At 45.1% G+C, this 15,239-nt stretch overlaps 1 protein-coding gene across 1 annotated transcript in view; it reads right to left on the bottom strand.

Annotated features, from left to right (window-relative positions):
* SCTR (secretin receptor) overlaps window positions 1-15,239 on the bottom strand; it is a 103,615-nt gene that overhangs the window by 17,441 nt on the left and 70,935 nt on the right. Inside the window, exon 11 of the mRNA XM_060261815.1 lies at window positions 7,770-7,908. Within this exon, the coding sequence (XP_060117798.1) occupies window positions 7,770-7,908 (139 nt within the window). The remainder of the gene's footprint in view (window positions 1-7,769; window positions 7,909-15,239) is intronic.

Genomic DNA, 15,239 nt, shown 5'->3' with positions numbered 1-15,239 from the left:
GCCATGCCCAAATTGATAAGGAGGTGCTGGCCATCATTGCAGGAGTAAAGAAATTCTAAGACTATCTCTACAGGTGGCCATTCACCGTAGCAACAGACCACAAGCCCTTGCTGGGTCTTCTTGCCTCAGACCGGCAGACCCCCCAGATGTTGTCTCCATGGGTGTTGCGTTAGTCCATTTTCGTGGCGGGCTACCAATACTCTCTCCAGTACCATCCCAGAAAGGTGATGGGTCACACTGATGCTCTCAGCCACCTGCCGCTTCACGCTAATAACCCCAATCCGGCACCTGCACACCAGATCCTGCTCCTAAAAGACCTTCCCGACTGGCCTCTGCAAGCCATGGACATTACCCACCATTCTGGTAAGGACCGCATTATCTCTCACATTCTGGACTGGGTGGGGAGGGGATGGCCCACCAGCCAGGTGGGCCCGGAGTTTACAGTCTTCCCTTCCCACTAGGATGAGCTCTCTACACACAAGAGATGCCTGCTCTGGAGGAGCCATGTTGTAGTCCCAGATCCCTTATGTCAGCATACTTTGGAGGCTCTGCATAAAATTCACCTGGGCATAGTAAGGATGAAAGCGCTCACTCGCAGTTATGTGTGGTGGCTGGGAATGGACAGTGAAATTGAGGCCTGGGTCAAGCCTTGCCAGGCCTGTCAGGAAACCAAGCCTGAACCACTCCACACTCCTGTGTAACATTGAGAGTTTACCCACAACCCCTGGTCCTGTTTGCACTTGGACTTTGTTAGCCCCTTCCTTTTGGTGTTTAGTGTGTGGTCTCTTGAGACTCGAAGGAATAAAGTCTGCACACAGCTGCTTTTAGGCAAACTATATACACTATTTATTTACAGATGTTTACACAGACTAACAAAGTGCTCCGCATATACAACCACCATCCATCCACCACATATACCACTGGGCGACATTACATTTATACAGTTCAGCACAATTCTTTATCCAATCAGCTTAGTGCTGAGTCATTATACTCTTCCCCCTTACATCATTCTAGCTGATGCAATCTGGAGGACTGCCAGTTAGATCACCTACTGTCATGTAGATCATTGCAGTTCTAGCTGTGGTCTGATGACTGTATACTCTGACACCCCTCCTCATGTCTCAGACCATTAGCTTCAACATTTCTCTCAGCTTTAAGAATCTGTCCACTGCTACATTCTTTGTAAATACGTCTGCCATGTTACCACAAGATTTACAATGTTTAAGAATGACCATTCCTTTATTTACAGCTTCTCTAACATTTTGGTAACGGATATTTATGTGCTTACTCCTGCTTTTTATTCCTCTGTCAACTGCTAGATGCTGAGCAACCATACTATCACAATACACCTCCACCGGTGTTGGATCTTGTATTCCCAGATCCCTCGTTAGCTGTCTTAACCATTCAATTTGGATGATAGTATCACTTATTGCAGAGTATTCTGTTTCACAGCTGCTCATTGAAATATGCATTTGTTTCAGCGCTTTCCAACTAATTAGTGCACCATACATGAATATTGCACTTTCAGAGGCAGACCTCCCGTCCGGTCTTTCCCCCCAACTTGCATCACTGTAAACCATTAGCACTTGTTCACTGTCAGTGCTCATCATTAATTTGTGTCCTGCTGTACCTTTCAGGTACCTAAGTACATGTTTGGCTGCAATCCAGTCCCCTTGCCTTGGCTCTGCACATTTTTGACTTAGCAGATGTATGGCCATACAAATATCAGGTCTGGTCCAGCATGCCAAATATAATAGTGATCCCACTAAGGACTGATACATTTGTTTATTTTCTAGAACAGCATCATCCTCTTCTTTCATATAACCAATTGTCATAAGACTCTGCACGACCTTTGACTCAGACATCCCATACACTTTTAAGAGCCTTTGAATTTTCTCTTCCTGGCTTAATTGGTAATGGCCTTCTGCACTCTTAGTAATCTCCATGCCGAGATAGTGCTGTATCTCCCCCAGGTGTTTGATTTTAAACAGAGCTTGAGCTGCTTTCACAAACCACTCAAGTTGCTTATTGCTTTTACATAGAAAACACAAATCATCTACATGGAACAAAATGTAACATTCTTGTCCATATACCTCATGACTGAATAAACAAGGGTCAGCCACACTTTTGAGTAAATCCTATACTCTCCAGTGCTTTACTTAAACATTTGTTCCATTCATTTGCTGACTGCCTAAGACCATACAAGGCTCTGTTTATTTTTAGGACAGGCAAATCATTTGCATTAGGGAACCCAGGAATTTGCTGTAGATATAATTCCTCCTTTATGGTGGCATTTAAATATGTGGTCGTAACATCAAAATGATGTACTGCCATGCCACTCACCCCTGCTTTACACAGTGTTGCTTTCAGTTTTTCAATTCTTACAGTAGGCGCAAAACTTTAATCAAAATCTCTGCCCTCTAGCTGTGTAAATTCTCTAGCTACCAGTCTCGCCTTTTTCTGTAAAGACCCATCAATCAGGTGTTTCAGCTTATACAGCCACTTACAGCTGATGACTGTTTTACCCACTGGTAGAACCGCAGGTGTGAATACATTGTTTTCTTTCAGTGAGTCAAATTCTTTCTGCATTGCACTCAGCCAACCATCCCGTTCCTCACGGTCTAAGCCTAGTACTTCTTCATAGTTTTGTGGCTGTTTAGAATACACATAGTTTATAGCCATACTAAACCTGTACCTCTCTGGAGGCATTGACTCTGCTAGACACTCTTATTTCCTGTTTTGTACTCTCTGAACTCTCAGAGGACTGTGACCTCTGTCTTGCTCTTGATGAGGATGCTTCTTGCTTTATAGTTACACTCCCTTCCTCAACCTGCTGAGATAGAGGTAACACTGCAGTTGAAGGCATTTCATTCGCATGAACCCTTTGCCAATTTTGATCCTCACAAAACAATGCAGACCTACTAAAGCTTAGCATGTTATGCTCGTCTGCAAACCTATAAGATTTCATACCATTCTGGTAGCCCAGAAATAATAATTTCTTAGCTCTGGCTCCACCCTTTCTCCTTTTATTCACCGGTATGTTGACCCAGGCTTTTGTGCCAAAAATTCTCAAGAACTCTAGACTTGGATTTTTGCCATATAACACTTTATACAGTATCCCATTTATGGCTTGTGTCCACAGTCTGTTTACAACGAAGCATGAGGTTTTTAGTGCCTCACACCAGTATGTGATCTTTAGATCACTATCCTTGAGCATAACATGGAGCATAGTTTGAAGTATGCCCCCTTTTCGTTCAGCCACCCCGTTTTCAGCTGGTGCTGACACATTTGCAATTCTATGCTCAATCCCCTGTTCACTCAGCCAGGACTTGAACTGTTGTCCAATAAATCCCCCCCCCAAAAAAAAAATGTCGGGTTGCAAAGCACCAATTTCACAAATCAGTTGCTTTTGCACTCTGTTTGCCCAGTATTTAAATGTGGTAAACACCTCAGATTTATTTTTCATAGCATATACCCATGCAAAACGACTTTGCATTTTGTTCTAGCACATAGACATTCTCCTTTAAATTACCTTCGGCTAACAATTTATGTCTTTTAAAGATTTTACATTGCTTATCATCAAAAGGCACAGAAAAACCTGCTTTGGCCAAGGCTGACACACTCAGCAGGCTAGTCTCTAAGCTTGGAACACACAGCACATTTTCAAACTTGTGTTCTAGCTCTGGGAAATATACACTCCCCATGCACGGTACCTCAGCCGTCCTGCCATCTGCAAGACTGACAGATTTTAGACTTGCTGGCACAATGTCTTGGAGTAGTTTCTTCTCACAGCAAAACATCTGTGTAGCTCCCGAGTCCACAATCCACAGAGCATGCAGCAAGTGCAAGTCTGTCCTCACCAGCGTAGCCTGCTGTCTCTGAGACGACTTCTTCTTGCCTCTTTGCACCTCAGGGCAGTTTCTTCTCAGATGTTTCTCGAACCCACAGGAAAAACATTTTCTTACTTGTAGAGCTCGCTCCTCCGGCTGCTTCCAGCTGGACGTAACTCCTCTCTCGTCTGGTTCTTCCACTTTCCCCGGCCTCTGGCTGAGACTAGCGTGGGCAGCTTGCTCTCTACATTCCTTCTGCCGCTGGTCCTCTGCCAAGAGCTTCCTGGTCACATAACTCAACGTGATTTTATCAGCTTCCTGCGCTTCAAAAGCCATGAGCAGCATTGCAAACCACTCATGGAGAGAGCTTAAGATTATGTAGACTTTATCCTCATCAGGAATCACCTTTCCTCTCTGCTCCAGCTCCTGGAAACACACCGACAAGGCGTTGAGGTGGTCTCTCACCGACTCCTCTGGCAGCATTCTTTTATGATATAGCTTCCTTGTCAGGGCAATTAGGGAGCTAGCAGTCTGTCGCACGTACATGGCCTTCAGACCTTCCCAGGCTTCCTTTGCCTGCGTCTTTCCCGACACGTGCACCAACTGGTTGTCTGCAACACTGAGGATTATGGTGGCAAGGGCTTTCTGGTCCCGGACGGTGTCTGCAGGTGTGGGTGCATCGGGAGGATCGGATATGCATTCCCACAGCCCTTCTCATTTCAGATAGTGTTCCATCCGCACCGCCCACACATTGTAGTTAACGGGAGTTAGCTTCTCCACCAGCAACATAGCTGTAGCCTGAGCCATTCTGCTCCGCACCTGGTTATCAGCCTTGCTGGTCTCCTCCTCCGAGCAGCCTTCTCCCTCACTCCTGGAGCTTTCCTTCGTCTCCTTCCAATGAACCACCACAACTCAGGGTACATAGGCATAGCGGAAGCATGCTGGGCCCATAAACCTGTTGCCGTTTAGTGTGTGGTCTCTTGAGACTCAAAGGAATAAAGTCTTCACACAGCTGCTGTTAGGCAAACTATATACGCTATTTATTTACAGATATTTACACAGACTAACAAAGTGCTCCGCATATACAACCACCATCCATCCACCACACGTAGCACTGGGCTACATTACATTTATACAGTTCAACACAGTTCCTTATCCAATCAGCTTAGTGCTGAGTCATTATACTCTTCCCCCTTACATCATCCTAGCTGATGCAATCTGGAGGACTGCCAGTTAGATCACCTACTGTCATGTAGATCATTGCAGCTCTAGCTATGGGCTGATGACTGTATACTCTGACACTTCCAAGGGCAAATATTCTTTATCCTGGTGGGCTCCTACACTGTGGTTGGAGGTGGTACCAGTTGTCTCCATCTCTTTCAGAGTGGCAGTCGGGGCACTCTGTAAGATTTTCTGCATGCACAGCATACTAGACACTGTAGAGACTGACAACAGGACTGCCTTCACATTGGAGGAGTTCCAAGAGTTTCTGGACCACTACCTGATCAGGCACATCCGCTCTGCTCCATTCCACTCAGCCACCAATGGGCAAGCGGATGCTGCACACCACCGTGGAGTCTCTCCGGCAGCTCATCCACAGGGATTGGGACCACCACTAAGCTGCATTGCTTTTTGGCCATTGCGTGACCCTGAGTGCTACCACGGGCTGCAGCCGTGAAGAGCTCCTTGTGGGCCACCATCTGGCAACCCAGCTGGACTGCCTGCACCTGGATCAAACCCTGGAGCCTCGGCCATCCCCAGAGTGCCAAAACACACCACGAGAGTTCTTCCCTGGTGACTCCGTCTACGCCTAGAACTTCAGCCCAGCCTGGATTCCAGCCAGAGTAATCCATGTCACCAGCCCAGTATCCTACGAGGTATTGACAGACGGAGGACAAGTCCTGTGCTGGCATGTGGACCAACTCCGCTGCCACATGCTTCCAGTGGAACCAGACCTGTTGTCTGTTACCGAGGTCCAACTGCCACCGCTAACACAACAGGAGCCAGCAGCATGCAACCAGACAGCCCGGAGCCAGAGATACCCCTGCCTGTTGCCATGGACATTCCGGTGTCTGCACCCACTCCTGTTCCTCTGCTACCCACCAGCTCCTATCAGGCCCTCGAGCAACTGGCTGTCTTCTGCTTCCTTCTCCCTCTCTTGCTCCCTTCTGCGTAACAGCTTGCTTTACAAGGCTTGCTCAATTGCACAGAAGCTACAGAGCAAAACCTCTATTTTCTCCATTGGCTGAGGCTCCTCCCCCTTCTAGTCCCCTGGGGAAGGCAGGAAAGAGCCAGAGCTTCCTTTGCCCAGTCCCCCAGATCCCATGGAAGAAATACAAAGAAAGCACCTTTAAGACCAATGAGTGCTAATGTTTTAAGCATGTTTTAAAGTATTTTAAAGCATTTTTTAAAAACCTTTAATTGTGTTTGTCTGTGTCCTTTATAAAGTTTATATCTCTTCTATCTAAAATAAGTACACATATGGCCCGGCCTGACAAGATTTCATTTATGCCAGGTCCGGCCCTCATAACAAATGAGTTTGGCAACCCTGGTCTATAGCTTTGTTTGGACTCCTGTGCTCCTCCTCTTGATTGCAGCTTAGGGGCTGAAGGAATTCAGTGATATGATCAGCATCTTCATGTACTTGAAGGGCTGTCATATAGAGGATGGTGTGGAATTATTTTCTGTGGCCCTGGAAGGTAGGACCAGAACCAATGGGTTGAAATTAAATCAAGAGTTTCCAACTCAACCGTTAGAGCGATTCCTCAGTGGAACAGGCTTCCTTGGGAGGTGGTGGGCTCTCCTTCCTTGGAGGTTTTTCAACAGAGGTTGGATGGCCATCTGACAGCAATGAAGATCCTGTGAATTTAGGGGGAGGTCTTTGTGAGTTTCCTGCATTGTGCAGGGGGTTGGACTAGATGACACTAGAGATCCCTTCCAACTCTAGGATTCTAAGTGGGCTCCAATGGTCCAATAGAGAGCAGCACAAGCCAGTGCACTTCCAGGACCATGTTTGTTATGTGTCTTGGGACTTAGGGGGGAGAAGTGTTGTGTATTTAATCAAGAACATTCGAGGATGTTCTGCCAGAGACTTGCTGAGCTTGAGGCTCTATAACAATAACAACCTGGACTTGGGTGGTGGCCAATGGGGACTAATGGCTTGGCTATTGTTCCAATAGTTGGGTGCAACTGAGAATTAGGTGTGGGTTTTGAATGCTACTTAAGCGGGGCCAATTGCCCTGAGTTGCAGTCTTATTGCTGATTTCACAAAATAAAGCAGAGCTGCTCAGTGCAATGCATCTTGAACCCAGTATTTAACATCTTCAAAACCATGCAATGAAGAAAATGGGTTTAACCCTTCAATCTCTACTCAGTTTCACTATTTGAAACCTGGCTCCCTGCTTTGTTGTTTGCATTTTAAGAGAACAATGTCCTGGGTGTCTGTGCCTCTCAGAAATTTGCCTAAAACCAGCCACCCATCTTCTGTGGTGCTTCTTCATGGACACCCAGTTGCATTGGCCCTATGAGCTGGCCCCTGCTTAGAGCAGCAGTAAAACTAGATGTCCTCAACCATTACATATATGTAGAGGGAGGGGCAGCTGATTGCCAGGGAGGGTCAACCTTCCTGGCAAACAACCTCTCCCCCCTCACCTTTAAGTAATGGTTGAATACACCTTGTTTTACTGTAGCTGAAGAAGCATGCATGCGCACAAAAGCTGATACCTTGACTAAAATTTTGTTGGCCTTAAAAGGTGCCACTGGACTCAAATGTTGTACCTATGGCTACATGTAATGGATATCTTTGTGTTCTACTAAATTTTTGTTGTGAACACCCATGCCAGAAGAAAAGTCCTCCCACTTCAACAATTTGCAGTTTCTTTCACTGACTCCAATTGAGAAAGAAAAGCAGGAGCTTTTGACATTTAATAAGAGAATTACCTGGAAAGATCCTAGGGCAAGTTCAAACAGAATCTGAATCTCCAAGACGCTGCTGCTGGAATCATCCGGGAAAAAAGCACAGATGATATAATGGGCTCCAAAAAGTGGGATGAGAACAAGTGTTGATTTTGCAAGTCTCCTAGGAGGAAGAACAAGAAAGGGATGTTGACAGAGAGGGAGCGTCATGTTGCCTTCAGTATAGTGAGACCCTATCTCAGGTTGTGGCAACAGCAGCACAAGGAGAGGACATTTCTTCAAGTTTTAAGGGCAGTGCATACAAAGCAAACAGAGCATATTTGCCTCTCTGAATCGGTCCTCCTCATTACATATTTTGGCTTATAAGTTATAAGAAAGATGGCCCTTAAGCCCACCCCTTGTTCTTTCATTTCCCCAAAAAGATATTCATAGTATTCCTGCATTGCTGATAAGCTCTCCTGCCACAGAAGGCAGGGGCAGTGCCCAGTGTTTAAGCATGGAAGAGACAGAGCAATCTTGAGCAGTTCTACTTAGGTCTATTTGATCAAGCTTATTCCCCGATAGGTTCTGTGAGGAACATACAGTTTGGTGTAGTGGTTAAGTGTGCGGACTCTTATCTGGGAGAACCGAGTTTGATTCCCCACTCCTCCACTTGCACCTGCTGGAATGGCCTTGGGTCAGCCATAGCTCTGGCAGAGGTTGTCCTTGAAAGGGCAGCTGCTGTGAGAGCCCTCTCCAGCCCCACCCACCTCACAGGGTGTCTGTTGTGGAGGAGGAAGGGAAAGGAGATTGTGAGCCGCTCTGAGACTCTTCGGAGTGGAGGGCGGGATATAAATCCAATATCTTCTTCTTCATCATCTTCTAATTCTAGTATCAGGAGCCTTGCACCCAGTTCTATACACAGCTGCACAGAAGATCATTTATTTATTTATGTTAATTTGTATTCCACCCTTTCCCACAAGCAGGCTCAGCACAGATCACAACAAGAGTCAAAACAATTAAAAACTACAAGCTAAAACCATAAAATACAATAAAACAAATAGCACATATATCAAAGGCAGTGGTTCCCATTGGGTGCAGTCTATATATCAGCACAGCAGAAGGCCCAGTGATAAAATAATATAGCCCCATGGCAGGCACAGGAGGCCAAGCAGATGGCAAGGGGTAGCAAAGCTGTGCTTTCAAAGGGTTACAATGTCACCCAGAGCTTTATTGCACTCAGGGTGTTTATGTCAGAGAGAAAGAAGTATCCTATTTGGAACTCCTCTTTAAAGCATTGTGATTGAGAGGTCCATTCTCAAACCTGTAGTATCTTTCAGTAGCACTGACGGAGCTGATTTTAGTTATGGCAGGGTTGTAAGAGGTCAAGAAGGCAAGTTTAACAAAACTGTGCTGAATTATGGGCTTCTATTCTAGAAGAAGTCTCGGGCAATAGAATGGGGATTTGAGGTAAATACTACTTCCCCCGTCCCCTTCTTCTTCAGTGATTCACACCAACACCTTCCTTTCACAACCCAAATAAATACGTTTTATTTTCTCTTCTTCAGAATGGTTCAATGCTTAGTGGCCTGTTGGATAAGACATGAAATGTAACAAGTTATTAGTTCTTACTAGAGATGTGCACAAAAAACCCCCAACTATTTTCAGGTTTGGGTATATTGAACCTGAAAAATATCAGTATTTCCTGATATTCTCAAATCCCAATATTAGTATGCTATTGGGATTTGGGAAATAATCAGGATTGCTGGATTTTTTGGCTTCTTAGACACCTTCTCCAGGCAGGAGTTCACACACTGTTTAAAGGGACTGATCCCTTTGGGCACCTTCTCCAAGTGGTGAGTGAACTCACAGCTTAGGGAGGGTGTTTAAAGGGGCTGCAAATCCTTTGAATGCCTTCTACGTTGCTCCTGCCTGGGATCACTTTCTTCTGCAGTCTGCGTTAGATTGTGCCAGAGGAGGAAGAGACTGGATTTGTACCCTGCTTTCACTTGTAGTCTCAGGGGGACTCTACATTCACGTTTGAGCCTGATTTTCTGAGAACCGAAGCGGCCTTATAGAAATCCAGATTATTTTGTACCATTCACTCCTGGTCCTGTTCACCGCGTTTTCTGAATTATATACAACACAATGGTTGTATCGATGTGCTTCATCCACAAGGTGGTGCCATTGCTCTCATTTTCACACATGTGGTGCCGTGTTGGTGTGAATTTCAAGATTGACAAAGCTTTACTCATAATAGAACAGATCCAAATAGGCGGCCGTGTTGGTCTGAAGTAGTAGAACAAAATAGGAGTCGATTGCACCCTTTAAGACCAATCTAATTGGTCTTAAGGGGCAATCGACTCCTATTCTGTCATAATAGAGCATTCTCTTTTAACCTATGCATTTCAAAATATGCATTATAATGTATTAGAATATAACTAAATCCATGCTGGAGTATGTTACTGCTGATTTGAAATTACCAATTACATTTCATTACGCTAACAATATTCATTCTCACATATCCTGTCACGGTTCTAGAATTGGAGATTGCTGTTGGAAGTGTTTGTTGTCCGAGAGCAGAGCAATCACCAATAGTCTTGGTAGTTCTTATTTGTATGTGTGAAGCCCTGCAATCATAGGGGTTGCATGTTCAAGTCCCACTGACCTCTTTTTCTTTTTGAGATAAATTATGATTTCTCTACATTGAAACCTTTTGTTATTTAAACTGAGTACACTCAGTGACCTCTCCTCTCCACTTATGTTATCTATTTCCCAGATTGTATTGTTTGCTTTGATTAAGTTCTCCTGTTAAAATTTCATCCATGCAGTTTATGCTTGGACTCCAATAGGCCTCTGCCTAGGAAATCAGCAGCCATGCCTTTAACGGCAAAGCACTATGAGGTGTGGGAGATAAATTTCATGATGGGAATACATTGATGCCTTTTTAAAATTTATTTAATACGCTCAGTGACCACTCCCCTTGATTAATCTTGTTTGTTGCCCAGGAGGTATTGTTTGCTTTGGTTTGGTGTGATGTCACTGCCAGCACTTCGCCCTCCATTCTCTCCTGCGTGAGTCTCTCTCATTAAACAATGCTGTCAGGACCCCTAAAGGGCTCCCTGCAAAAATTGCTAGAGAAGGAGAGGCAGGGACAGATGTGCAGAAGCTGGAAGAGGATCCCCAGGACTCCAATATGCCTCTGCCTAGGAAAGCTTTACAAATAACTGAGGAAAGAAGGAAAGCGAAAGGCAAAGGTGAAAAGGAAAGATTCGCCCAACTGAATGCAGATTTCCAGAGAACAGCAAGGAGAGATAAGGAGGCCTTCCTGAAGGAGCAATGCAAAGCAATAGAGGAAAATAATAGAATGGAAAGGACAAGAGATCTCTTCAAGAAAATTGGAGAAATCAAGGGAACGTTTCGTGCAAAGATGGCCATGATAAAGGACAAAAATGGAAGGGACCTACAAGAAGAAGAGATCAGGAAGAGGTGGCAAGAATACACAGAAGAATTACACAAGAAGGATATCAGTGTCCCGGACAACCATGACAGTGAAATCGATGACCTTGAGCCGGACATCCTGGAGTGTGAAGTCAAATGGGCTTTAGAAAGCATTACTAACAATAAAGCGAGCGGAGATGATGGTATCCCAGTTGAGCTATTCAAAGACCTAAAAGATGATACTGTTAAAGTGATGCACACATGTCAACAAATTTGGAAAACACAACAGTGGCCACATGATTGGAAAAGATTAGTTTATATTCCAATCCCAAAGAAGGGTAATGCCAAGGAATGTTCAAACTATCACACCATTGCACTCATTTCACATGCCAGCAAGGTCATGTTAAAGATCCTACAAGCTAAGCTTCAGCAGTATGTTGATCGTGAACTACCAGAAGTTCAAGCTGGGTTTCGGAGAGGTAGAGGAACTAGAGATCAAATTGCCAACATTCACTGGATTATGGAGGAGTATCAGAAAAACGTCTATTTCTGTTTCATTGACTATGCTTAAGTCTTTGATTGTGTGGATCACAACAAACTGTGGCAAGAGATGGGAGTACCAGACCACCTCATATGTCTGCTGAGAAACCTGTATAAGGGTCAAGAAGCAACTGTCAGAACAAGATATGGTGTCAAGCATGGTGAAATTCCATTGATAATTGATTGTTTTAGGGTCCTGCCTAACCTGGTCTGTGAAGGATCCAACTTTGCTAGCTTGTTATTCTTTCCCTTCCCCCTGTCTTGCTTTATGGCTTATAATTAGAAGTAGTGAGTGTCAGACATTGAACTTCAAACAAGAACGAATCATTTTGTTGCAAAATTAATCCATTTATTTGAGAACAAGCGGTCTGGTATATAAGCAGATTGAGTTTGATGCTCTCTAAGGTTAAGCCTTGGGGTTTTGTACTTTACAGATATGCATAACAATAAAACGATTCTCACACTCTGAGAGACAGTTGACGCTTCCCATGTCCCCTTATCTCCTTCCCAGAGAAGGAACCCTGCTGGTTACCTTGGGGCCTGCTAACTTCAAAGGCCCCAGATGTTCTTTGTACCAAGTGAGAACTTGGTAGAACTTGCAGCCCCCTTTAGTTTAGAGGTGAGGTAGTCGACCCGGCTTGCTTCCGTGGGGAAGGTCACCCCCCAATGGGTCATGAAGCTGTTGCACTGGATCGTGAAGTATTCCACCTCCTCCGGGTCCCCATCAAAGGTGATCTAGAGCTCTCGGCCCCTCGGGTGGCTCTTCACCTGGCGGGCCCCGAGGCACGTCTGTGGGTGCTGCCCAGATCTGCTCTCGGATCGCGTCCAGTTGCCTCTGCAGTTCTCTGGTGAGCTGTATGTGGCTTGCCTGGGCCTCGTTGTGGATTTCTCTCGCCCAGATGAACATCTCGTTCCGCAGGAGCTGCATCTCCTTGGGGAACCTGGCCATTCCCCTCTTCTTAGTTTCTCCCCGGCCCGGTCCCTGCCGCTGCTTCTTCCCCATTGGCCCCCGCGCCGGTCAGTAGGGTAGTGTAGTGCCCGGCTGCCTCATCCATCAGGGCCATTGAGGTTCGCGGCTTCCACTGCTTCGGGGTGTAGAGGAGTATCGAGAAGTGCACCGTGGACTTCGCCCTCTGCCTGGTCACGGTCACTCCCCGCGGGACAGTCGATTCTTCTATCGGTTCGGTGGGCTCTCCGTTATCTGGTACCCGGTTCGGATAAGCTCCAAAAAGGATCAAACTCAAAATGTCAGACGTTGAACTTCAAACAAGAACAAATCATTTTGTTGCAAAATTAATCCATTTATTTGAGAACAAGCGGTCTGGTATATAAGCAGATTGAGTTTGATGCTCTCCAAGGTTAAGCCTTGGGGTTTTGTACTTTACAGATATGCATAACAATAAAACGATTCTCACACTCTCAGAGACAGTCGACGCTTCCCATGTCCCCTTATCTCCTTCCCAGAGAAGGAACCCTGCTGGTTACCTTGGGGCCTGCTAACTTCAAAGGCCCCAGATGTTCTTTGTACCAAGTGAGAAATTCCTCCCCTTGCGGTCAGTGATTGCTTTGAGTGAAATGCACATCTCTGTTCCCAGGGTTAGTAAAAGGCACAGAATATAACAGTTTACAAAATGGGGTTAGTCATGTCAAGCAAGCATATTTCTACTATAGCATTAAGACTGAATTACAACGTCTGACATAGAGAACTGAAACCAAGTAATCAGCACCTTCCCATACATTCCTGTAAGGGAGTGAGAGCCATCTGGGGAAAGCAAGGCTGCAGTCCTGATAACACTATGGGAATGTAGACATTTATGATAGTTTATGTGTGAATGCTACCCCACAACCCCATCCCTTGGAATCCTTTTGAAGTAAGCTTTAAAGGTACTGTATCAATGTATTGTCAGCATTACTCTCAAGAACCTGTACACCAAAGTATCGGTCTATCAATAAACGTAGTCTTTGTATCAACTTCGACTCGTCATTGAGCCCGCATGCTTGAGATTTGGAACAACTGATTGGTTTAGAATAGGAAAAGGAATTCGACAAGGATGTATACTGCCATCCTGCTTATTTAATTTATATGCAGAGTACATCATGCAGAATGCTGACCTGGAAGAAGCACAAGCCGAAATTAAGATTGCCGGGAAAAACATCAACAACCTCAGATATGCAGATGACACTACTCTAATGGCAGAAAGTGAGGAGGATCTAAAGAACCTCTTGTTGAGGGTGAAAGAGGAGAGCACAAAAGTAGGCTTGAAACTCAACATAAAAAAAAACTAAGATCATGGCATCTGGCCCCATCACACCTTGGCAAATAGAAGGGGAAGATACGGAAGTAGTGACAGACTTCACATTTCTGGGATCCAAGATCATTGCAGATGGTGACTGTAGCCACGAAATTAAAAGACGTTTGCTCCTTGGGAGGACGGCTATAGTGAACCTGGGCAGTATAATAAAAAGTAAAGACATCACCCTGCCAACAAAAGTCTGTATAGTCAAAGCGATGGTATTCCCAGTAGTAATGTATGGCTGTGAGAGCTGGACCATAAGGAAGGCTGAGCGCAGAAGAACAGATGCTTTTGAACTGTGGTGCGGAGAAGACTCTTGAAAGTCCCTTGGATTGCAAGAAGATCAAATCAGTCAGTCCTAAGGGAAATCAACCCAGACTGTTCACTGGAAGGTCAGATGCTGAAGCTGAAGCTCAAATACTTTGGCCACCAAATGAGAAGGGAGCACTCCCTGGAGAAGATCCCGATGCCGGGAAAGACAGAAGGCAAAAGAAGGGTATGGCAAAAGATGAGATGGCTGGACAGCGTTACTGATGTGACAAACATGGATTTGAACAGGATGGTGGAAGACAGGAGGGCCTGGCGTGATTTGGTCCATGGGGTCGCAAAGAGTCGGACTCGACTGTGCGACTGAACAACAACAAAGGAAAGCAACAGCCATGCCCTTGAAACAAGTCATAGCAAGAGTACACTTTTATTAACCCTTCCATCTTCAGGTACCATTGTTTCATTTAACTGTCCAACCATTCAGATATAGTCTTTTACATTACTGGTTTTGTTCACATTAAACCACACTACTTTAGTTTTGAACTCACCTTCCTTTTGAGCCACTGCATGTATTAGGATGGATTAAGATGGTCCTGCAGAAGTGTGAAGTGGTTTAAAATTCCATGGGGTGTTCACTTTCTCTCATATTTAGCTCAAGAACAATTGCTGCAAGCCAGCATAAAACACTCGATATATTAGAGAACCTGGGACAACCAACACTACGACAACGACGACGATGACTGTAGATTTATACCCCGCCCTTCTCTCTGAATCAGAGGCTCAGAGCGGCTTACAATCTCCTATATCTGCTCTGCCCTCCTGTAATCTGACCAACTATCCTTTCCACATCACTCTCTTTGGTCACCTCTATCTTTTCATATTAATATTCTGGTACTTGGTGACAAAACTTTTCACACTTTTGTGTGATGCCTGAGGAAAGTGAATACATTGATGGATACCACTAGACTGAATA

This window comes from Heteronotia binoei, chromosome 21 (assembly GCF_032191835.1).
Source record: "Heteronotia binoei isolate CCM8104 ecotype False Entrance Well chromosome 21, APGP_CSIRO_Hbin_v1, whole genome shotgun sequence".
NCBI classification, from domain to species: domain Eukaryota; kingdom Metazoa; phylum Chordata; class Lepidosauria; order Squamata; family Gekkonidae; genus Heteronotia; species Heteronotia binoei.
The sequence above is the reverse complement of the archived record's forward strand: the minus strand, read 5'-3'. Positions and strand labels throughout refer to the sequence as shown.